This window comes from Rhinoderma darwinii, chromosome 1 (genome assembly GCF_050947455.1).
Source record: "Rhinoderma darwinii isolate aRhiDar2 chromosome 1, aRhiDar2.hap1, whole genome shotgun sequence".
In the NCBI taxonomy this organism is placed as follows: domain Eukaryota; kingdom Metazoa; phylum Chordata; class Amphibia; order Anura; family Rhinodermatidae; genus Rhinoderma; species Rhinoderma darwinii.
In genome coordinates this window covers 654691487-654717586 of record NC_134687.1, presented here as the reverse complement: position 1 = coordinate 654717586, position 26100 = coordinate 654691487, and the positions used below count along the sequence as shown (strand labels likewise).

Below are 26100 nucleotides of genomic sequence, written 5' to 3'. Positions count from 1 at the left end.
TATAATGTCCCCATACAGTATAATGCCCCCATACAGTATAATGCGCCATACAGTATAATGCTCCATACAGTATAATACCCCTATACAGTATAATGTCCCCATACAGTATAATGCCCCATACAGTATAATGTCCCCATACAGTATAATGTCCCCATACAGTATAATGCCCCATACAGTATAATGCCCCCATACAGTATAATGCCCCATACAGTATAATGCCCCATACAGTATAATGTCCCATACAGTATAATGCCCCCATACAGTATAATGCCCCCATACAGTATAATGCCCCATACAGTATAATGTCCCATACAGTATAATGCCCCCATACAGTATAATGCCCCCATACAGTATAATGCCCCATACAGTATAATGCCCCATACAGTATAATGCCACCATACAGTATAATGTCCCCATACAGTATAATGCCCCCATACAGTATAATGCCCCATACAGTATAATGTCCCCATACAGTATAATGCCCCATACAGTATAATGCCCCATACAGTATAATGCCCCCATACAGTATAATGCCCCCATACAGTATAATGTCCCCATACAGTATAATGCCCCATACAGTATAATGCCCCCATACCGTATAATGCCCCCATACAGTATAATGCCCCCATACAGTATAATGCCCCATACAGTATAATGTCTCCATACAGTATAATGCCCCCATACAGTATAATGCTCCCATACAGTATAATGCCCCCATACAGTATAATGTCCCCATACAGTATAATGCCCCATACAGTATAATGCCCCCATACCGTATAATGTCCCATACAGTATAATGCCCCCATACAGTATAATGCCACCATACAGTATAATGCCCCCATACAGTATAATGCCCCCATACCGTATAATGTCCCATACAGTATAATATCCCCATACAGTATAATGTCCCATACAGTATAATATCCCCATACAGTATAATGTCCCCATACAGTATAATGTCCCATACAGTATAATGTCCCCATACAGTATAATGCCCCCCATACAGTATAATGCCCCCCATACAGTATAATGTCCCCATACAGTATAATGCCCCATACAGTATAATGCTCCCATACAGTATAATGTCCCATACAGTATAATGTCCCCATACAGTATAATGTCCCCATACAGTATAATGCCCCATACAGTATAATGCCCCCATACAGTATAATGTCCCCATACAGTATAATGCCCCCATACAGTATAATACCCCCATACAGTATAATGTCCCCATACAGTATAATGTCCCCATACAGTATAATGCTCCATACAGTATAATACCCCCATACAGTATAATGTCCCCATACAGTATAATGCCCCATACAGTATAATGTCCCCATACAGTATAATGTCCCCATACAGTATAATGCCCCCATACAGTATAATGCCCCATACAGTATAATGCCCCATACAGTATAATGTCCCCATACAGTATAATGCCCCCATACAGTATAATGCCCCATACAGTATAATGTCCCCATACAGTATAATGTCCCCATACAGTATAATGCCCCCATACAGTATAATGCCCCATACAGTATAATGCCCCATACAGTATAATGTCCCATACAGTATAATGCCCCCATACAGTATAATGCCCCCATACAGTATAATGCCCCATACAGTATAATGTCCCCTTACAGTATAATGCCCCCATACAGTATAATGTCCCATACAGTATAATGCCCCCATACAGTATAATGCCCCATACAGTATAATGTCCCCATACAGTATAATGTCCCCATACAGTATAATGTCCCCATACAGTATAATGTCCCCATACAGTGTAATGCCCCCATACAGTGTAATGCCCCATACAGTATAATGTCCCCATACAGTATAATGCCCCCATACAGTATAATGCGCCATACAGTATAATGCTCCATACAGTATAATACCCCTATACAGTATAATGTCCCCATACAGTATAATGCCCCATACAGTATAATGTCCCCATACAGTATAATGTCCCCATACAGTATAATGTCCCCATACAGTATAATGTCCCCATACAGTATAATGCCCCCATACAGTATAATGCCCCATACAGTATAATGCCCCATACAGTATAATGTCCCATACAGTATAATGCCCCCATACAGTATAATGCCCCATACAGTATAATGTCCCCTTACAGTATAATGCCCCCATACAGTATAATGTCCCATACAGTATAATGCCCCCATACAGTATAATGCCCCATACAGTATAATGCCCCCATACAGTATAATGTCCCCATACAGTATAATGTCCCCATACAGTATAATGTCCCCATACAGTATAATGTCCCCATACAGTGTAATCCCCCATACAGTGTAATGCCCCATACAGTATAATGTCCCCATACAGTATAATGCCCCCATACAGTATAATGCGCCATACAGTATAATGCTCCATACAGTATAATACCCCTATACAGTATAATGTCCCCATACAGTATAATGCCCCATACAGTATAATGTCCCCATACAGTATAATGTCCCCATACAGTATAATGCCCCCATACAGTATAATGCCCCATACAGTATAATGCCCCCATACAGTATAATGCCCCATACAGTATAATGCCCCATACAGTATAATGTCCCATACAGTATAATGCCCCCATACAGTATAATGCCCCCATACAGTATAATGCCCCATACAGTATAATGTCCCATACAGTATAATGCCCCCATACAGTATAATGCCCCCATACAGTATAATGCCCCCATACAGTATAATGCCCCCATACAGTATAATGTCCCCATACAGTATAATGCCCCCATACAGTATAATGCCCCATACAGTATAATGTCCCCATACAGTATAATGCCCCATACAGTATAATGCTCCCATACAGTATAATGCCCCATACAGTATAATGCCCCCATACAGTATAATGCCCCCATACAGTATAATGTCCCCATACAGTATAATGCCCCATACAGTATAATGTCCCCATACAGTATAATGCCCCCATACAGTATAATGCGCCATACAGTATAATGTCCCCATACAGTATAATGCCCCATACAGTATAATGTCCCCATACAGTATAATGTCCCCATACAGTATAATGCCCCCATACAGTATAATGTCCCCATACAGTATAATACCCCCATACAGTATAATGCCCCCATACAGTATAATGCCCCCATACAGTATAATGCCCCCATACAGTATAATGTCCCCATACAGTATAATGTCCCCATACAGTATATTGCCCCCATACAGTATATTGCCCCCATACAGTATAATTCCCCCATACAGTATAATGCCCCCATACAGTATAATGCCCCCATACAGTATATTGCCCCCATACAGTATATTGCCCCCATACAGTATAATGTCCCCATACAGTATAATGTCCCCATACAGTATATTGCCCCCATACAGTATATTGCCCCCATACAGTATATTGCCCCCATACAGTATAATGCCCCCATACAGTATAATGCCCCCATACAGTATAATGTCCCCATACAGTATATTGCCCCCATACAGTATATTGCCCCCATACAGTATAATGCCCCCATACAGTATAATGCCCCCATACAGTATAATGTCCCCATACAGTATAATGTCCCCATACAGTATAATGCCCCATACAGTATAATGCCCCATACAGTATAATGTCCCGATACAGTATAATGCCCCATACAGTATAATGTCCCCATATAGTATAATGTCCTATACAGTATAATGCCCCCATACAGTATAATGCCCCATACAGTATAATGCCTCCATACAGTATAATGTCCCCATACAGTATAATGCCCCCATACAGTATAATGTCCTATACAGTATAATGTCCCCATACAGTATAATGTCCCCATACAGTATAATGCCCCCTTACAGTATAATGCCCCATACAGTATAATGTCCCCATACAGTATAATGCCCCTATACAGTATAATGCCCCCATACAGTATAATGCCCCCATACAGTATAGTGCCCCCATACAGTATAATGCCTCCATACAGTATAATGTCCCCATACAGTATAATGTCCCCATACAACAGTATAATGCCCCATACAGTATAATGTCCCCATACAGTATAATGCCCCCATACAGTATAATGCCCCATACAGTATAATGCCCCCATACAGTATAATGCCCCCATACAGTATAATGCTCCCATACAGTATAATGCCCCCATACAGTATAATGTCCCCATACAGTATAATGTCCCCATACAGTATAATGTCCCCATACAGTGTAATGCCCCCATACAGTATAATGCCCCATACAGTATAATGTCCCCATACAGTATAATGCCCCCATACAGTATAATGCGCCATACAGTATAATGCTCCATACAGTGTAATACCCCCATACAGTATAATGTCCCCATACAGTATAATGCCCCATACAGTATAATGTCCCCATACAGTATAATGCCCCCATACAGTATAATGCCCCCATACAGTATAATGCCCCATACAGTATAATGCCCCATACAGTATAATGTCCCCATACAGTATAATGCCCCCATACAGTATAATGCCCCATACAGTATAATGTCCCCATACAGTATAATGTCCCCATACAGTATAATGCCCCCATACAGTATAATGCCCCATACAGTATAATGTCCCATACAGTATAATGCCCCCATACAGTATAATGCCCCCATACAGTATAATGCCCCCATACAGTATAATGCCCCCATACAGTATAATGCCCCATACAGTATAATGTCCCCATACAGTATAATGCCCCATACAGTATAATGCTCCCATACAGTATAATGCCCCATACAGTATAATGCCCCCATACAGTATAATGCCCCCATACAGTATAATGCCCCCATACAGTATAATGTCCCCATACAGTATAATGTCCCCATACAGTATAATGCCCCATACAGTATAATGTCCCCATACAGTATAATGCCCCATACAGTATAATGCGCCATACAGTATAATGTCCCCATACAGTATAATGCCCCATACAGTATAATGCCCCCATACAGTATAATGCCCCCATACAGTATAATGTCCCCATACAGTATAATGCCCCATACAGTATAATGCCCCCATACCGTATAATGTCCCATACAGTATAATGCCCCCATACAGTATAATGTCCCCATACAGTATAATGCCCCCATACAGTATAATGCTCCCATACAGTATAATGCCCCCATACAGTATAATGTCCCCATACAGTATAATGCCCCATACAGTATAATGCCCCCATACCGTATAATGTCCCATACAGTATAATGCCCCCATACAGTATAATGCCACCATACAGTATAATGCCCCCATACAGTATAATGCCACCATACAGTATAATGCCCCCATACAGTATAATGCCCCCATACCGTATAATGTCCCATACAGTATAATATCCCCATACAGTATAATGTCCCATACAGTATAATATCCCCATACAGTATAATGTCCCCATACAGTATAATGTCCCATACAGTATAATGTCCCCATACAGTATAATGCCCCCCATACAGTATAATGTCCCCATACAGTATAATGCCCCATACAGTATAATGCTCCCATACAGTATAATGCCCCCATACAGTATAATGTCCCATACAGTATAATGTCCCCATACAGTATAATGCCCCCCATACAGTATAATGTCCCCATACAGTATAATGCCCCATACAGTATAATGCTCCCATACAGTATAATGTCCCCATACAGTATAATGTCCCATACAGTATAATGTCCCCATACAGTATAATGTCCCCATACAGTATAATGCCCCATACAGTATAATGCCCCCATACCGTATAATGTCCCATACAGTATAATGCCCCCATACAGTATAATGTCCCCATACAGTATAATGCCCCCATACAGTATAATGCTCCCATACAGTATAATGCCCCCATACAGTATAATGTCCCCATACAGTATAATGCCCCATACAGTATAATGCCCCCATACCGTATAATGTCCCATACAGTATAATGCCCCCATACAGTATAATGCCACCATACAGTATAATGCCCCCATACAGTATAATGCCACCATACAGTATAATGCCACCATACAGTATAATGCCCCCATACAGTATAATGCCCCCATACCGTATAATGTCCCATACAGTATAATATCCCCATACAGTATAATGTCCCATACAGTATAATATCCCCATACAGTATAATGTCCCCATACAGTATAATGTCCCATACAGTATAATGTCCCCATACAGTATAATGCCCCCCATACAGTATAATGTCCCCATACAGTATAATGCCCCATACAGTATAATGCTCCCATACAGTATAATGTCCCCATACAGTATAATGTCCCATACAGTATAATGTCCCCATACAGTATAATGTCCCCATACAGTATAATGTCCCATACAGTATAATGCCCCCATACAGTATAATGTCCCCATACAGTATAATGCCCCCATACAGTATAATACCCCCATACAGTATAATGTCCCCATACAGTATAATGTCCCCATACAGTATAATACCCCCATACAGTATAATGTCCCCATACAGTATAATGCCCCATACAGTATAATGTCCCCATACAGTATAATGTCCCCATACAGTATAATGCCCCCATACAGTATAATGCCCCATACAGTATAATGCCCCATACAGTATAATGTCCCCATACAGTATAATGTCCCCATACAGTATAATGTCCCCATACAGTATAATGCCCCCATACAGTATAATGCCCCATACAGTATAATGCCCCATACAGTATAATGTCCCATACAGTATAATGCCCCCATACAGTATAATGCCCCCATACAGTATAATGCCCCCATACAGTATAATGCCCCCATACAGTATAATGTCCCCATACAGTATAATGCCCCCATACAGTATAATGCCCCCATACAGTATAATGCCCCCATACAGTATAATGTCCCCTTACAGTATAATGCCCCCATACAGTATAATGTCCCCATACAGTATAATGCCCCATACAGTATAATGCTCCCATACAGTATAATGCCCCATACAGTATAATGCCCCCATAAAGTATAATGTCCCCATACAGTATAATGCCCCCATACAGTATAATGCCCCATACAGTATAATGTCCCCATACAGTATAATGTCCCCATACAGTGTAATGTCCCCATACAGTGTAATGCCCCCATACAGTATAATGCCCCATACAGTATAATGTCCCCATACAGTATAATGCCCCCATACAGTATAATGCGCCATACAGTATAATGCTCCATACAGTATAATACCCCCATACAGTATAATGTCCCCATACAGTATAATGCCCCCATACAACAGTATAATGCCCCCATACAGTATAATGCCTCCATACAACAGTATAATGTCCCATACAGTATAATGCCCCCATACAGTATAATGTCCCCATACAGTATAATGCCCCCATACAGTATAATGCCCCATACAGTATAATGCACCATACAGTATAATGCCCCCATACAGTATAATGTCCCCATACAGTATAATGTCCCCATACAGTATAATGTCCCATACAGTATATTGCCCCCATACAGTATAATGTCCCCATACAGTATAATGTCCCCATACAGTATAATGCCCCATACAGTATAATGCCCCATACAGTATAATGCCCCCATACAGTATAATGCCCCCATACAGTATAATGCCCCATACAGTATAATGCCCCCATACAGTATAATGCCCCCATACAGTATAATGCCCCCATACAGTATAATGTCCCCATACAGTATAATGTCCCCATACAGTATAATGTCCCCATACAGTATAATGTCCCATACAGTATATTGCCCCCATACAGTATAATGTCCCCATACAGTATAATGTCCCCATACAGTATAATGCCCCCATACAGTATAATGCCCCATACAGTATAATGCCCCCATACAGTATAATGCCCCCATACAGTATAATGTCCCATACAGTATAATGTCCCCATACAGTATAATGCCCCCATACAGTATAATGTCCCCATGCAGTATAATGCCCCCATACAGTATAATGCCCCCATACAGTATAATGTCCCCATACAGTATAATGCCCCCATACAGTATAATGCCCCCATACAGTATAATGTCCCCATACAGTATAATGTCCCATACAGTATAATGTTCCCCCATACAGTATAATGCCTCCATACAGTATAATGCCCCCTACAGTATAATGCCCCCATACAGTATAATGCCCCCATACAGTATAATGCCCCCATACAGTGTAATACCCCATACAGTATAATGCCCCCATACAGTATAATGCCCCCATACAGTATAATGCCCCCATACAGTATAATACCCCATACAGTATAATGCCCCCATACAGTATAATGCCCCATACAGTATAATATCCCCATACAGTATAATGCCCCCATAGCTGCCCCCATACAGTATAATGTCCCCATACAGTATAATGCCCCCATACAGTATAATGTCCCATACAGTATAATGCCCCCATACAGTATAATGTCCCCATACAGTATAATGTCCCATACAGTATAATGCCCCATACAGTATAATGTCCCCATACAGTATAATGCCCCATACAGTATAATGCCCCCATACAGTATAATGCCCCATACAGTATAATGTCCCCATACAGTATAATGTCCCCATACAGTATAATGTCCCCATACAGTGTAATGCCCCCATACAGTATAATGCCCCATACAGTATAATGTCCCCATACAGTATAATGCCCCCATACAGTATAATGCGCCATACAGTATAATGCTCCATACAGTATAATACCCCCATACAGTATAATGTCCCCATACAGTATAATGCCCCATACAGTATAATGTCCCCATACAGTATAATGTCCCCATACAGTATAATGCCCCCATACAGTATAATGCCCCATACAGTATAATGCCCCATACAGTATAATGTCCCCATACAGTATAATGCCCCCATACAGTATAATGCCCCATACAGTATAATGTCCCCATACAGTATAATGTCCCCATACAGTATAATGCCCCCATACAGTATAATGCCCCATACAGTATAATGCCCCATACAGTATAATGTCCCATACAGTATAATGCCCCCATACAGTATAATGCCCCCATACAGTATAATGCCCCCATACAGTATAATGCCCCCATACAGTATAATGTCCCCATACAGTATAATGCCCCCATACAGTATAATGCCTCCATACAGTATAATGCCCCATACAGTATAATGTCCCCATACAGTATAATGCCCCCATACAGTATAATGTCCCCATACAGTATAATGCCCCATACAGTATAATGCTCCCATACAGTATAATGTCCCATACAGTATAATGCCCCCATACAGTATAATGTCCCCATACAGTATAATGCCCCCATACAGTATAATGCCCCATACAGTATAATGTCCCCATACAGTATAATGTCCCCATACAGTATAATGTCCCCATACAGTATAATGTCCCCATACAGTATAATGCCCCCATACAGTATAATGCCCCCATACAGTATAATGCCCCCATACAGTATAATGCGCCATACAGTATAATGTCCCCATACAGTATAATGCCCCATACAGTATAATGCCCCCATACAGTATAATGTCCCCATACAGTATAATGTCCCCATACAGTATAATGCCCCCATACAGTATAATGTCCCCATACAGTATAATACCCCCATACAGTATAATGTCCCCATACAGTATAATGCCCCCATACAGTATAATGCCCCCATACAGTATAATGTCCCCATACAGTATAATGTCCCCATACAGTATATTGCCCCCATACAGTATAATGCCCCCATACAGTATAATGCCCCCATACAGTATAATACCCCCATACAGTATAATGTCCCCATACAGTATATTGCCCCCATACAGTATATTGCCCCCATACAGTATAATGCCCCCATACAGTATAATGCCCCCATACAGTATAATGCCCCCATACAGTATAATGTCCCCATACAGTATAATGCCCCCATACAGTATAATGCCCCCATACAGTATAATGCCCCATACAGTATAATGTCCCCATACAGTATAATGCCCCCATACAGTATAATGTCCCCATACAGTATAATGCCCCATACAGTATAATGCTCCCATACAGTATAATGCCCCATACAGTATAATGCCCCCATACAGTATAATGTCCCCATACAGTATAATGCCCCCATACAGTATAATGCCCCATACAGTATAATGTCCCCATACAGTATAATGTCCCCATACAGTATAATGTCCCCATACAGTATAATGCCCCCATACAGTATAATGTCCCCATACAGTATAATGCCCCCATACAGTATAATGCGCCATACAGTATAATGCGCCATACAGTATAATGTCCCCATACAGTATAATGCCCCATACAGTATAATGCCCCCATACAGTATAATGTCCCCATACAGTATAATGCCCCCATACAGTATAATGTCCCCATACAGTATAATACCCCCATACAGTATAATGTCCCCATACAGTATAATGCCCCCTTACAGTATAATGCCCCCATACAGTATAATGTCCCCATACAGTATAATGTCCCCATACAGTATAATGCCCCCATACAGTATAATGCCCCCATACAGTATAATGCCCCCATACAGTATATTGCCCCCATACAGTATATTGCCCCCATACAGTATAATGTCCCCATACAGTATAATGTCCCCATACAGTATATTGCCCCCATACAGTATAATGCCCCATACAGTATAATGTCCCCATACAGTATAATGCCCCCATACAGTATAATGTCCTATACAGTATAATGTCCCCATACAGTATAATGTCCCCATACAGTATAATGCCCCCATACAGTATAATGCCCCATACAGTATAATGTCCACATACAGTATAATGCCCCTATACAGTATAATGCCCCCATACAGTATAGTGCCCCCATACAGTATAATGCCTCCATACAGTATAATGTCCCCATACAGTATAATGCCTCCATACAATATAATGTCCCCATACAGTATAATGCCTCCATACAGTATAATGTCCCCCCATACAGTATAATGCCCCATACAGTATAATGTCCCCATACAGTATAATGCCTCCATACAGTATAATGTCCCCATACAGTATAATGCCCCCATACAACAGTATAATGCCCCCATACAGTATTATGCCTCCATACAACAGTATAATGCCCCATACAGTATAATGTCCCCATACAGTATAATGCCTCCATACAGTATAATGTCCCCATACAGTATAATGCCTCCATACAACAGTATAATGTCCCCCCATACAGTATAATGCCCCATACAGTATAATGCCTCCATACAGTATAATGTCCCCATACAGTATAATGCCCCCATACAACAGTATAATGCCCCCATACAGTATTATGCCTCCATACAACAGTATAATGTCCCATACAGTATAATGCCCCCATACAGTATAATGTCCCCATACAGTATAATGCCCCCCATACAGTATAATGCCCCATACAGTATAATGCACCATACAGTATAATGCCCCCATACAGTATAATATCCCCATACAGTATAATGTCCCCATACAGTATAATGTCCCCATACAGTATAATGTCCCATACAGTATATTGCCCCCATACAGTATAATGTCCCCATACAGTATAATGTCCCCATACAGTATAATGCCCCATACAGTATAATGCCCCCATACAGTATAATGCCCCATACAGTATAATGCCCCCATACAGTATAATGCCCCCATACAGTATAATGTCCCATACAGTATAATGTCCCCATACAGTATAATGCCCCCATACAGTATAATGTCCCCATGCAGTATAATGCCCCCATACAGTATAATGTCCCCATACAGTATAATGCCCCCATACAGTATAATGTCCCCATACAGTATAATGCCCCATACAGTATAATGTTCCCCCATACAGTATAATGCCTCCATACAGTATAATGCCCCCTACAGTATAATGCCCCCATACAGTATAATGTCCCCATACAGTATAATGCCCCCATACAGTATAATGCCCCCATACAGTATAATGCCCCCATACAGTATAATGCCCCCATACAGTATAATGCCCCCATACAGTATAATGCCCCATACAGTATAATATCCCCATACAGTATAATGCCCCCATAGCTGCCCCCATACAGTATAATGTCCCCATACAGTATAATGCCCCCATACAGTATAATGTCCCATACAGTATAATGCCCCCATACAGTATAATGTCCCCATACAGTATAATGTCCCATACAGTATAATGCCCCATACAGTATAATGTCCCCATACAGTATAATGCCCCATACAGTATAATGTCCCCATACAGTATAATGCCCCCATACAGTATAATGTCCCCATACAGTATAATGCCCCCATACAGTATAATGTCCCCATACAGTATAATGCCCCCATACAGTATAATGCCACCATACAGTATAATGTCCCCATACAGTATAATGCCCCCATACAGTATAATGCCCCATACAGTATAATGCCCCCATACAGTCTAATGCCCCATACAGTATAATGCCCCCATACAGTATAATGCCCCCATACAGTATAATGTCCCATACAGTATAATGCTCCATACAGTATAATGCCCCATACAGTATAATTCCCCATACAGTATAATGTCCCCATACAGTATAATGTCCCCATACAGTATAATGCCCCCATACAGTATAATGCCCCATACAGTATAATGTCCCCATACAGTATAATGCCCCCATAGAGTATAATGCCCCCATACAGTATAATGCCCCCATACAGTATAATGTCCCCATACAGTATAATGCCCCCATACAGTATAATGCCACCATACAGTATAATGTCCCCATACAGTATAATGTCCCCATACAGTATAATGTCCCCTTACAGTATAATGTCCCCATACAGTATAATGCCCCCATACAGTATAATGTCCCCATACAGTTTAATGCCCCCATACAGTATAATGCCCCCATACAGTATAATGCCCCCATACAGTCTAATGCCCCATACAGTATAATGCCCCCATACAGTATAATGCCCCCATACAGTATAATGTCCCATACAGTATAATGTCCCCATACAGTATAATGTCCCCATACAGTATAATACCCCCATACAGTATAATGCCCCATACAGTATAATGTCCCCATACAGTATAATGCCCCCATAGAGTATAATGCCCCCATACAGTATAATGCCCCCATACAGTATAATGTCCCCATACAGTATAATGCCCCCATACAGTATAATGCCACCATACAGTATAATGTCCCCATACAGTATAATGTCCCCTTACAGTATAATGTCCCCATACAGTATAATGCCCCCATACAGTATAATGTCCCCATATAGTATAATGCCCCCATACAGTATAATGCCCCCATACAGTCTAATGCCCCATACAGTATAATGCCCCCATACAGTATAATGTCCCATACAGTATAATGCTCCATACAGTATAATGCCCCATACAGTATAATTCCCCATACAGTATAATGCCCCCATACAGTATAATACCCCCATACAGTATAATGTCCCCATACAGTATAATGCCCCCATACAGTATAATGCCCCATACAGTATAATGCCCCCATACAGTATAATGCCCCCATACAGTATAATGCCACCATACAGTATAATGTCCCCATACAGTATAATGTCCCCATACAGTATAATGCCCCCATACAGTATAATGCCCCCATACAGTATAATGTCCCCATACAGTATAATGCCCCCATACAGTATAATGCTCCATACAGTATAATGTCCCCATACAGTATAATGCCCCCATACAGTATAATGCCCCCATACAGTATAATACCCCCATACAGTATAATGCTCCCATACAGTATAATGCCCCCATACAGTATAATGTCCCCATACAGTATAATGCCCCCATACAGTATAATGCCCCATACAGTATAATGCCACCATACAGTATAATGTCCCCATACAGTATAATGTCCCCATACAGTATATTGTCCCCATACAGTATAATACCCCCATACAGTATAATGTCCCCATACAGTATAATGCCCCCTTACAGTATAATGCCCCCATACAGTATAATGTCCCCATACAGTATATTGCCCCCATACAGTATAATGCCCCCATACAGTATAATGCCCCCATACAGTATAATGCCCCCATACAGTATAATGTCCCCATACAGTATATTGCCCCCATACAGTATATTGCCCCCATACAGTATAATGTCCCCATACAGTATAATGTCCCCATACAGTATATTGCCCCCATACAGTATATTGCCCCCATACAGTATAATGCCCCCATACAGTATAATGCCCCCATACAGTATAATGCCCCCATACAGTATAATGTCCCCATACAGTATAATGCCCCCATACAGTATAATGCCCCCATACAGTATAATGCCCCCATACAGTATAATGTCCCCATACAGTATAATGCCCCATACAGTATAATGTCCCCATACAGTATAATGCCCCATACAGTATAATGTCCCCATACAGTATAATGTCCTATACAGTATAATGCCCCCATACAGTATAATGCCCCATACAGTATAATGCCTCCATACAGTATAATGTCCCCATACAGTATAATGCCCCCATACAGTATAATGTCCTATACAGTATAATGTCCCCATACAGTATAATGTCCCCATACAGTATAATGCCCCCATACAGTATAATGCCCCATACAGTATAATGTCCCCATACAGTATAATGCCCCTATACAGTATAATGCCCCCATACAGTATAGTGCCCCCATACAGTATAATGCCTCCATACAGTATAATGTCCCCATACAGTATAATGCCTCCATACAACAGTATAATGTCCCCCCATACAGTATAATGCCCCATACAGTATAATGTCCCCATACAGTATAATGCCTCCATACAGTATAATGTCCCCATACAGTATAATGCCCCCATACAACAGTATAATGCCCCCATACAGTATTATGCCTCCATACAACAGTATAATGCCCCATACAGTATAATGTCCCCATACAGTATAATGCCTCCATACAGTATAATGTCCCCATACAGTATAATGCCTCCATACAACAGTATAATGTCCCCCCATACAGTATAATGCCCCATACAGTATAATGTCCCCATACAGTATAATGCCTCCATACAGTATAATGTCCCCATACAGTATAATGCCCCCATACAACAGTATAATGCCCCCATACAGTATTATGCCTCCATACAACAGTATAATGTCCCATACAGTATAATGCCCCCATACAGTATAATGTCCCCATACAGTATAATGCCCCCCATACAGTATAATGCCCCATACAGTATAATGCACCATACAGTATAATGCCCCCATACAGTATAATATCCCCATACAGTATAATGTCCCCATACAGTATAATGTCCCCATACAGTATAATGTCCCATACAGTATATTGCCCCCATACAGTATAATGTCCCCATACAGTATAATGTCCCCATACAGTATAATGCCCCATACAGTATAATGCCCCCATACAGTATAATGCCCCATACAGTATAATGCCCCCATACAGTATAATGCCCCCATACAGTATAATGTCCCATACAGTATAATGTCCCCATACAGTATAATGCCCCCATACAGTATAATGTCCCCATGCAGTATAATGCCCCCATACAGTATAATGTCCCCATACAGTATAATGCCCCCATACAGTATAATGTCCCCATACAGTATAATGCCCCATACAGTATAATGTTCCCCCATACAGTATAATGCCTCCATACAGTATAATGCCCCCTACAGTATAATGCCCCCATACAGTATAATGTCCCCATACAGTATAATGCCCCCATACAGTATAATACCCCATACAGTATAATGCCCCCATACAGTATAATGCCCCCATACAGTATAATGCCCCCATACAGTATAATACCCCATACAGTATAATGTCCCCATACAGTATAATGCCCCCATACAGTATAATGCCCCATACAGTATAATATCCCCATACAGTATAATGCCCCCATAGCTGCCCCCATACAGTATAATGTCCCCATACAGTATAATGCCCCCATACAGTATAATGTCCCATACAGTATAATGCCCCCATACAGTATAATGTCCCCATACAGTATAATGTCCCATACAGTATAATGCCCCATACAGTATAATGTCCCCATACAGTATAATGCCCCATACAGTATAATGTCCCCATACAGTATAATGCCCCCATACAGTATAATGTCCCCATACAGTATAATGCCCCCATACAGTATAATGTCCCCATACAGTATAATGTCCCCATACAGTATAATGCCCCCATACAGTATAATGCCACCATACAGTATAATGTCCCCATACAGTATAATGCCCCCATACAGTATAATGCCCCCATACAGTATAATGCCCCCATACAGTCTAATGCCCCATACAGTATAATGCCCCCATACAGTATAATGCCCCCATACAGTATAATGTCCCATACAGTATAATGCTCCATACAGTATAATGCCCCATACAGTATAATTCCCCATACAGTATAATGCCCCCATACAGTATAATGTCCCCATACAGTATAATGTCCCCATACAGTATAATGCCCCCATACAGTATAATGCCCCATACAGTATAATGTCCCCATACAGTATAATGCCCCCATAGAGTATAATGCCCCCATACAGTATAATGCCCCCATACAGTATAATGCCCCCATACAGTATAATGTCCCCATACAGTATAATGCCCCCATACAGTATAATGCCACCATACAGTATAATGTCCCCATACAGTATAATGTCCCCTTACAGTATAATGTCCCCATACAGTATAATGCCCCCATACAGTATAATGTCCCCATACAGTTTAATGCCCCCATACAGTATAATGCCCCCATACAGTATAATGCCCCCATACAGTCTAATGCCCCATACAGTATAATGCCCCCATACAGTATAATGCCCCCATACAGTATAATGTCCCATACAGTATAATGTCCCCATACAGTATAATGTCCCCATACAGTATAATACCCCCATACAGTATAATGCCCCATACAGTATAATGTCCCCATACAGTATAATGCCCCCATAGAGTATAATGCCCCCATACAGTATAATGCCCCCATACAGTATAATGTCCCCATACAGTATAATGCCCCCATACAGTATAATGCCACCATACAGTATAATGTCCCCATACAGTATAATGTCCCCTTACAGTATAATGTCCCCATACAGTATAATGCCCCCATACAGTATAATGTCCCCATATAGTATAATGCCCCCATACAGTATAATGCCCCCATACAGTCTAATGCCCCATACAGTATAATGCCCCCATACAGTATAATGTCCCATACAGTATAATGCTCCATACAGTATAATGCCCCATACAGTATAATTCCCCATACAGTATAATGCCCCCATACAGTATAATACCCCCATACAGTATAATGTCCCCATACAGTATAATGCCCCCATACAGTATAATGCCCCATACAGTATAATGCCCCCATACAGTATAATGCCCCCATACAGTATAATGCCACCATACAGTATAATGTCCCCATACAGTATAATGTCCCCATACAGTATAATGCCCCCATACAGTATAATGCCCCCATACAGTATAATGTCCCCATACAGTATAATGCCCCCATACAGTATAATGCTCCATACAGTATAATGTCCCCATACAGTATAATGCCCCCATACAGTATAATGCCCCCATACAGTATAATACCCCCATACAGTATAATGCTCCCATACAGTATAATGCCCCCATACAGTATAATGTCCCCATACAGTATAATGCCCCCATACAGTATAATGCCCCATACAGTATAATGCCACCATACAGTATAATGTCCCCATACAGTATAATGTCCCCATACAGTATATTGTCCCCATACAGTATAATGCCCCCATACAGTATAATGTCCCCATACAGTATAATGCCCCCATACAGTATAATGCCCCATACAGTATAATGCCACCATACAGTATAATGCCCCCATACAGTATAATGCCCCCATACAGTATAATGCCCCTATACAGTATAATGCCCCCATACAGTATAATACCCCCATACAGTATAATCCCCCCATACAGTATAATGCCCCCATACAGTATAATGTCCCAATACAGTATAATGCCCCATACAGTATAATGCCCCATACAGCATAATGTCCCCATACAGCATAATGTCCCCATACAGTATAATGTCCCCATACAGTATAATGTCCCCATACAGTATAATGTCCCCATACAGTATAATGCCCCCATACAGTATAATGCCCCCATACAGTATAATGCTCCCATACAGTATAATGCTCCCATACAGTATAATGCCCCATACAGTATAATGCTCCCATACAGTATAATGCCCCATACAGTATAATGTCCCCATACAGTATAATGCTCCCATACAGTATAATGCTCCCATACAGTATAATGCCCCATACAGTATAATGTCCCCATACAGTATAATTCCCCCATACAGTATAATGCTCCCATACAGTATAATGCCCCATACAGTATAATGCCCCATACTGTATAATGTCCCCATACAGTATAATGCTCCCATACAGTATAATGCTCCCATACAGTATAATGCCCCATACAGTATAATGTCCCCATACAGTATAATGCTCCCATACAGTATAATGCTCCCTTACAGTATAATGCTCCCATACAGTATAATGTCCCCATACAGTATAATTCCCCCATACAGTATAATGCTCCCATACAGTATAATGCCCCATACAGTATAATGCCCCATACAGTATAATGTCCCCATACAGTATAATGCCCCATACAGTATAATGCCCCATACAGTATAATGTCCCCATACAGTATAATGTCCCCATACAGTATAATGTCCCCATACAGTATAATGCCTCCATACCGTATAATGCCCCCATACAGTATAATGCCCCATACAGTATAATGCCACCATACAGTATAATGCCCCCATACAGTATAATGCCCCCATACAGTATAATGTCCCCATACAGTATAATGCCCCATACAGTATAATGTCCCCATACAGTATAATGCCCCATACAGTATAATGCCCCATACAGTATAATATCCCCATACAGTATAATACCCCCATACAGTATAATGCCCCCATACAGTATAATGCCCCCATACAGTATAATGCCCCCATACAGTATAATGCCCCCATACAGTATAATGCCCCATACAGTATAATGCCCCATACAGTATAATATCCCCATACAGTATAATACCCCCATACAGTATAATGCCCCCATACAGTATAATGCCCCCATACAGTATAATGCCCCCATACAGTATAATGCCCCCATACTGTATAATGTCCCCATATAGTATAATGTCCCATACTGTATAATGCCCCCATACCGTATAATGCCCCCATACAGTATAATGTCCCTATACAGTATAATGCCCCCATACAATATAATGCTCCCATACAGTATAATGCCCCCATACAGTATAATGCCCCATACAGTATAATGCTCCATACAGTATAATGCCCCCATACAGTATAATGTCCCCATACAGTATAATGTCCCCATACAGTATAATGTCCCCATACAGTATAATGCCCCCATACAGTATAATGCCCCATACAGTATAATGCTCCATACAGTATAATGCCCCCATACAGTATAATGTCCCCATACAGTATAATGTCCCCATACAGTATAATGTCCCCATACAGTATAATGCCCCCATACCGTATAATGCCCCCATACAGTATAATGTCCCCATACAGTATAATGTCCCCATACAGTATAATGCCCCATACGGTATAATGCCCCCATACAGTATAATGCTCCCATACAGTATAATGCCCCATACAGTATAATGCCCCCATACAGTATAATGTCCCCATACAGTATAATGTCCCCATACAGTATAATGCCCCATAGAGTATAATACCCCCATACAGTATAATGCCCCTATAGCTGCCCCCATACAGTATAATGCCCCATACAGTATAATGCCCCATACAGTATAATGCCACCACACAGTATAATGTCCCCATACAGTATAATGTCCCCATACAGTATAATGCCCCATACAGTATAATGCCACCACACAGTATAATGTCCCCATACAGTATAATGTCCCCATACAGTATAATGCTCCATACAGTATAATACCCCCATACAGTATAATGCCAGTATAGCTGCCCCCATACATTATAATGCCCCATACAGTATAATACCCCCATACAGTATAATGTCCCCATACAGTATAATGCCCCATACAGTATAATGCCCCCACAGTATAATGCCCCATACAGTATAATGCCACCATACAGTATAATGCCACCATACAGTATAATGCCCCATACTGTATAATGCCCCCATACAGTATAATGCCCCCATACCGTATAATGCCCCCATACCGTATAATGCCCCCATACAGTATAATGCCACCATACAGTATAATGTCCCCATACAGTATAATGTCCTCATACAGTATAATGCCCCCATACAGTATAATGCCTCCATACAGTATAATGCCCCCAATACAGTATAATGCCCCCATACAATATAATACCCCTATACAGTATAATTTCCCCATGCTGTATAATGCCCCCATATAGTATAATGCCCCCATATAGTATAATGCCTCCATACAGTATAATACCCCCAATACAGTATAATGCCCCCATACCGTATAATGCCCCCATACAGTATAATGCCACCATACAGTATAATGTCCCCATACAGTATAATGTCCCCATACAGTATAATGCCCCCAATACAGTATAATGCCCCCATACAGTATAATGCCTCCATACAGTATAATGCCCCCAATACAGTATAATGCCCCCATACAATATAATACCCCTATACAGTATAATTTCCCCATGCTGTATAATGCCCCATACTGTATAATGCCCCCATATAGTATAATGCCTCCATACAGTATAATACCCCCAATACAGTATAATGCCCCCATACAGTATAATGCCCCCAATACAGTATAATGCCCCCATAAAATATAATGCCCCCAGGCAGTATAATGCCCCCATACAATATAATGTCCCCATACAGTATAATGCCCCCATACGGTATAATTCCCCCATACATTATGCTGCCCCCATACAGTGTAATGCCCGCTCAGCTGCCCCTAGTGTCAGTGTACATGTAGATAGTGCCACACTCCCTGCATATAGCGCAGAGGGGATACGCTGTGGCCGGGGATTCCGCTCCAGGAGGAGCTGTGACAGTGACGTTAAGGACTTCCCCGGGCTCAACACTTAAAGAGGCTCTGTCACCACATTATAAGTGCCCTATCTTGTACATAAAGTGATCGGCGCTGTAATCTAGATTACAGCAGAGTTTTTCATTTAGAAAAACGATAATTTTTGACAGAGTTATGACCTATATTAGCTTTATGCTAATGAGTTTCTCAATGGACAACTGGGCGTGTTTTACTATATGACCAAATGGGCGTTGTGGAGAGGAGTGTATGTCGCTGACCAATCAGTGACCAATCAGCGTCATACACTTCTCTTTAAAGTAGCGCTGTGTCTGGGGAGACTTCTGTACTAATGCTGAAGCAGGGAGCTGACTGTTCCCTGCTTCAGCATTGGCTTCAACTGTATCTGCTTCCTGAGGATGCAGATACAGTTGACACCCGGATTCCGGAGCATACAACCGGCCACCCAGGACCGCGGGACACCACCCGAAATCCGTGACTGTCCTGCTGTATCTGGGACAGTTGGGAGGTATGGGTACATACAACTTTTTTACATTTCTATTTAATGTCGTTCACCGTGCAGTTTAAGGGAATGTTCACACGTAGCGAATACGACCCACAACACGCCAGGAAATCACCCCGAATATTCACCCCAAATGGAGGACGTATAATCCTCCCGAATATCTACTACAGAAATACAACAAGGCCGATCCTCACCTCCCCCAGCGTTACCATAGCAACACGTCCCTGCTCTTCCGGCTGTGTCCAGATGACCCCTATAATGACATGTGACCTCTCCAGCCTGTGAATGGCTGCAGGGGTCACATGACGCCTTCTTTTTTATAGATGTGTAACCTGCAGCGTTGCTGTGAACACGCGGTGGAGCCGCAGAGGATTCTGGGAACAATGGCGTTTGTTGCAGAACTTGACTCTCCCATTGAACTTAATGGGGAAATTCTGCAACAAATGCGCAGCGAATCCGCGGTATAAATCCGATATCCTGCGTGTCTATAATCCGCACCGCAGATTAACCCCTTAACCACCAGGCCAGGTTCTGTTTTAGTTTTTCCCCCCTTTCCTAACTTTTTACATTTTTTTGTTGATGGAGCGGTGTTGGGATTATTTTTTGCGGGGCGGGTTGTAGGTTTTTTTATCACTTTTTACTACTTTTTCCTTTTTGTTTTTTTTCCGGCGCTAAGGTGACCGAAAAACAGCAATTCAAGTTTTGTTTTTTACTGCGTTCACCGTGCAGGTAAATAACGTTATATTGTAATGGTTTTGACTTTTATGGATGCGGTGATTCCAGTTATGATTATCATTTTGTTTTTTACATTCCTTTAGAGGAAAAAGTGTTTTTTTTAAAGAGGCTCTGTCACCACATTATAAGTGGCCTCTCTTGTACATGATTTGATCGGCGCTGTAATGTAGATTACAGCAGTGTTTTTTTATTTAGAAAAGCGATCATTTTTGACGGAGTTATGACCTATATTAGCTTTATGCTAAAGAGTTTCTTAATGGACAACTGGGCGTGTTTTACTATATGACCAAGTGGGCGTTGTGGAGAGACGTGTATGACGCTGACCAATCAGTGACCAATCAGCGTCATACACTTCTCTCAATTCATTTACACAGCACATAGTGATATAGCTATATCGCTATGTGCAGACACATACACAAACACTAACGTTACTGCAGTGTCCTGACAGTGAATATACATTACCTCCAGCCAGGACGTGATGTGTATTCAGAATCCTGACACTTCACTAATACAATCCCTACACTACAGCACAGCAAGCGTAATCTTGCGAGATTACGATGTAACCTGTCATTTCAAACGAGATTACGCTTCCTGTGCTGTAGTGTAGGGATTGTATTAGTGAAGTGTCAGGATTCTGAATACACATCACGTCCTGGCTGGAGGTAATGTATATTCACTGTCAGGACACTGCAGTAATGTTATAGTGTGTTTATGTGGCTGCACATAGCGATATAGCTATATCACTATGTGCTGTGTAAATGAAAGGTGAGAAGTGTATGGCGCTGATTGGTCAGCATCATACACGTCTCTCCACAACGCCCACTTGGTCAAAAAGTAAAACACGCCCAGTTGTCCATTGAGAAACTCATTAGCATAAAGCTAACATAGGTCATAACTCCTTCAAAAATTTTCTAAATAAAAAACACTGCTGTAATCTACATTACAGCGCCGATCACATCATGTACAAGATAGGCCACTTATAATGTGGTGACAGAGCCTCTTTAAAAAAATAAAAAATATTTATTACACCTCTGGGGAACGTGAACTAGTGCGGATTAGATCACTGGTACAATACACTATAATACTAATGTATCACAGTATATCGTGATTAAGGTTAAGGGGTTAATAGGAGCAGAAAGATGGGTGACCTTCATTACCCCCCACAGGCTGCCATGACAACCATACCCCGTGATTGCTTTGTGAGGGGCCGATGAGCTGTCAGAGAGGACCACCCCCTCTTCTAAAAGCTTAGATTCCACAGTAACTCTTGACCACAGGATCTAAGTAGTTAAATGTCCGGGATCGGCGTTCTCTCTGATCCTGGCGGTTAGTACGAGGTGTCAGCTGTAATACACCTGCAGCGTGTGTAGCGGGCTCAGCCTGTAAACCCGCTCCGTACTTCTCCCCCCCGCACTATGACGTTCATTGTTGTCATGGGGATGGCCGCCTTTGGACATGACTGATGGATTACTGGCGTCTTTCTTGTTACTATCTAGAAGAGGTTTATGTATTCGCACCATTAATGTTGTACAAGCGACATATTGACCCTGACATTGTAGAGAGCGGATGAGATAAATGACGTGATGTGTATAATCTATATCTGTCTTACTAGTGACACCCCGTTATCTGTACAAGACAAAGAACTATTTGTAGCTTTGTTATAATTCCAGGATCGGCTTTTTATGACCACGGTGGAAATAACCTTCAGTCGTGAGACAAGTCTGACTCCGTATTTCACTGTCACATAAACTCGGGGGGAGACGTTGTCCTCGTGTTGGGGTCTCTCTGTAATAACTCGTACACCATCCCGAATAATGTCATCCAGTCCTGACCGCAAATGGGAAAACACTTTACAATAATGTTTCTGAGCTCCTTATACTTCACGCTGAAAGAAGTCGTAAAATATCATCATTTATCAGTTAAATAGTTAATAGTTTATAGTTCAAAAACATCCAGAATAAAACGTTTTGTAAGGTATAAATTATGATATTTTAGTTGTTTTTTTTTCTCTACACAATTCAACTTGACAACAGCTCATTACTCCACAATCTCGAGGTTCGGATGATCTCACAGCCCCCTCCCAAACACTTAGGTGCCTCAGTTGCTATTGACTGCAGCATCGAAGGGGTGAAACGGTTATAATCAAAGTCCTCTCAGGTCTCCGGCCGTTGCAGCAGGTGTCAGGTCTTCCCTGTGTCATGTGAACGGCTCCTAAGTGGTAAATGTCCTGTGCAGGAAGCGGTTAAATGAGTAAAATAAAAGTTTATACTGAATCTTATCCCACAAAACAATGTATCACTCTGCTCCGCTCCACCTGCGCTATAACGTGATAATAAGGGATCACATGCATGTTCCCAATATATAATATCACCTCAGCTGCTGCAGAACCTCACAGTTCATATCAAGCACTGACTGCATAGTGTGCACCACGTCTTGTGAGATGTCAGCAAGGTCTCCCCAGTATCCGCCATGTGTCAGGTTGTCAGGAGTCAGGTCTTCATTGTCTGGGGCGGAAATGTCTTCATTTTACTCTTCTTACCTGAGGGATATGTCATAAATGTCTGATATATGGGGGTCCCACCTCTATGTGGAGAACGGGGGTCCCCCGACCCGCCTGGTGAGGTGATGACTACATCCAGGTGGAGAATGAATGGAGAGGTGACCACACATGTGCACGACTCTCTCCATTCACTTGTATAGGAGTTCCAGAAACAGCCGAGCACGGCCAGAGGTGGAGCCGCATCTATCAGACATTTCTGGTATATCCTGGGGAGAAATGTCCGTGTTGGGAATACCCCTTTATTCCATGTGGTGACGGCTCTGAGAAGATGTTTCTCTCAATGATGAATAAGTGAGGTTCTGTATGTCACACATGATGTTGTCCCCAGTATGATTTCCATCTTCTCCTCTCTTCATAAAGACGTGTGCAGTACTAGATCCTCCAGTTCCTCCAGTTTTCTCATCTTCTCCTCCACAACGTTCCTTCTCCTGAATGACCCACCAAGGATGGACAAGGACAGGAATGAGATGAGCAGAAGAATCTTAGACTTCACCTTGGAGATCATCTACCTGTTGAGCGGAGAGGTAAACTTTTCTACATTATAGAACAAGTCACACATAGGGAAGGGACAATACATAATAGGAAGAATCCAGTGTCCTGTATAACAGCATCCAGACTTCCAAGTGACCTCAAGAAGCCACCAGCAGAAAAGCTGAAGATCAGCCACCAATATGGTCAGTTATGTGTCATGTCACCAATGCAGCAATAGTAATGTTGTAGAGCAATGAGAATGACCAGGAACCAGGAGGATCAGGATGACATCTATATAGAAACATAGAAGATGACGGCATGAGGAGAGCACATGGTCCATCTAGTCCCCCCAATATTATTTCCTTTTTATTTTGGCCTCGTTCTATTTTCTCAATGTCTTTTTGTAGATGACGTCTCCAGTATTACAGATGTGGGGTCACTAGAGCTCTATACAGCGGGGTCACAATCTCCCTATTTCTACTGAGGGGGGAATACTGCGTTCAGTTCTCTAAGTGTCTCTCTCCATACACAGGAGTACACAATAGTGAAGAAGACATTGGGTGACTGTACGACTCCCATCTTCCATGAGTCAGGAGGATGGAGCAGTAGTCAGAGCCCCATCACAGAGCCTCCCCCTCACTCCCGGATACATGAGAAGAAGATCTTAGACCTGATCTACAAGATGACTGAGCTGCTGACTGGAGAGGTGACACTGCTGGGAATGCTGGGAAATTCTACAGTAACAGCACTGGAGGTGTCTGGGTGATGACTGTATCATTGTGTGTGTCAGG

The 26100-nt window shown here is 41.7% G+C and overlaps 2 protein-coding genes across 2 annotated transcripts in view; one reads left to right on the top strand and one right to left on the bottom strand.

Moving 5' to 3' along the window:
- LOC142665136 (oocyte zinc finger protein XlCOF29-like) overlaps window positions 1–26075 on the top strand; it is a 31742-nt gene extending 5667 nt beyond the window's left edge. Inside the window, exons 2-4 of the mRNA XM_075844694.1 lie at window positions 22220–22272; window positions 25199–25362; window positions 25842–26075. Coding sequence (XP_075700809.1) covers window positions 25285–25362; window positions 25842–26075 — 312 coding nt within the window. The 5' untranslated portion in view covers window positions 22220–22272; window positions 25199–25284. The remainder of the gene's footprint in view (window positions 1–22219; window positions 22273–25198; window positions 25363–25841) is intronic.
- Window positions 1–26100, bottom strand: part of LOC142663902 (uncharacterized) — a 435929-nt gene that overhangs the window by 324206 nt on the left and 85623 nt on the right. The window lies entirely within an intron of this gene.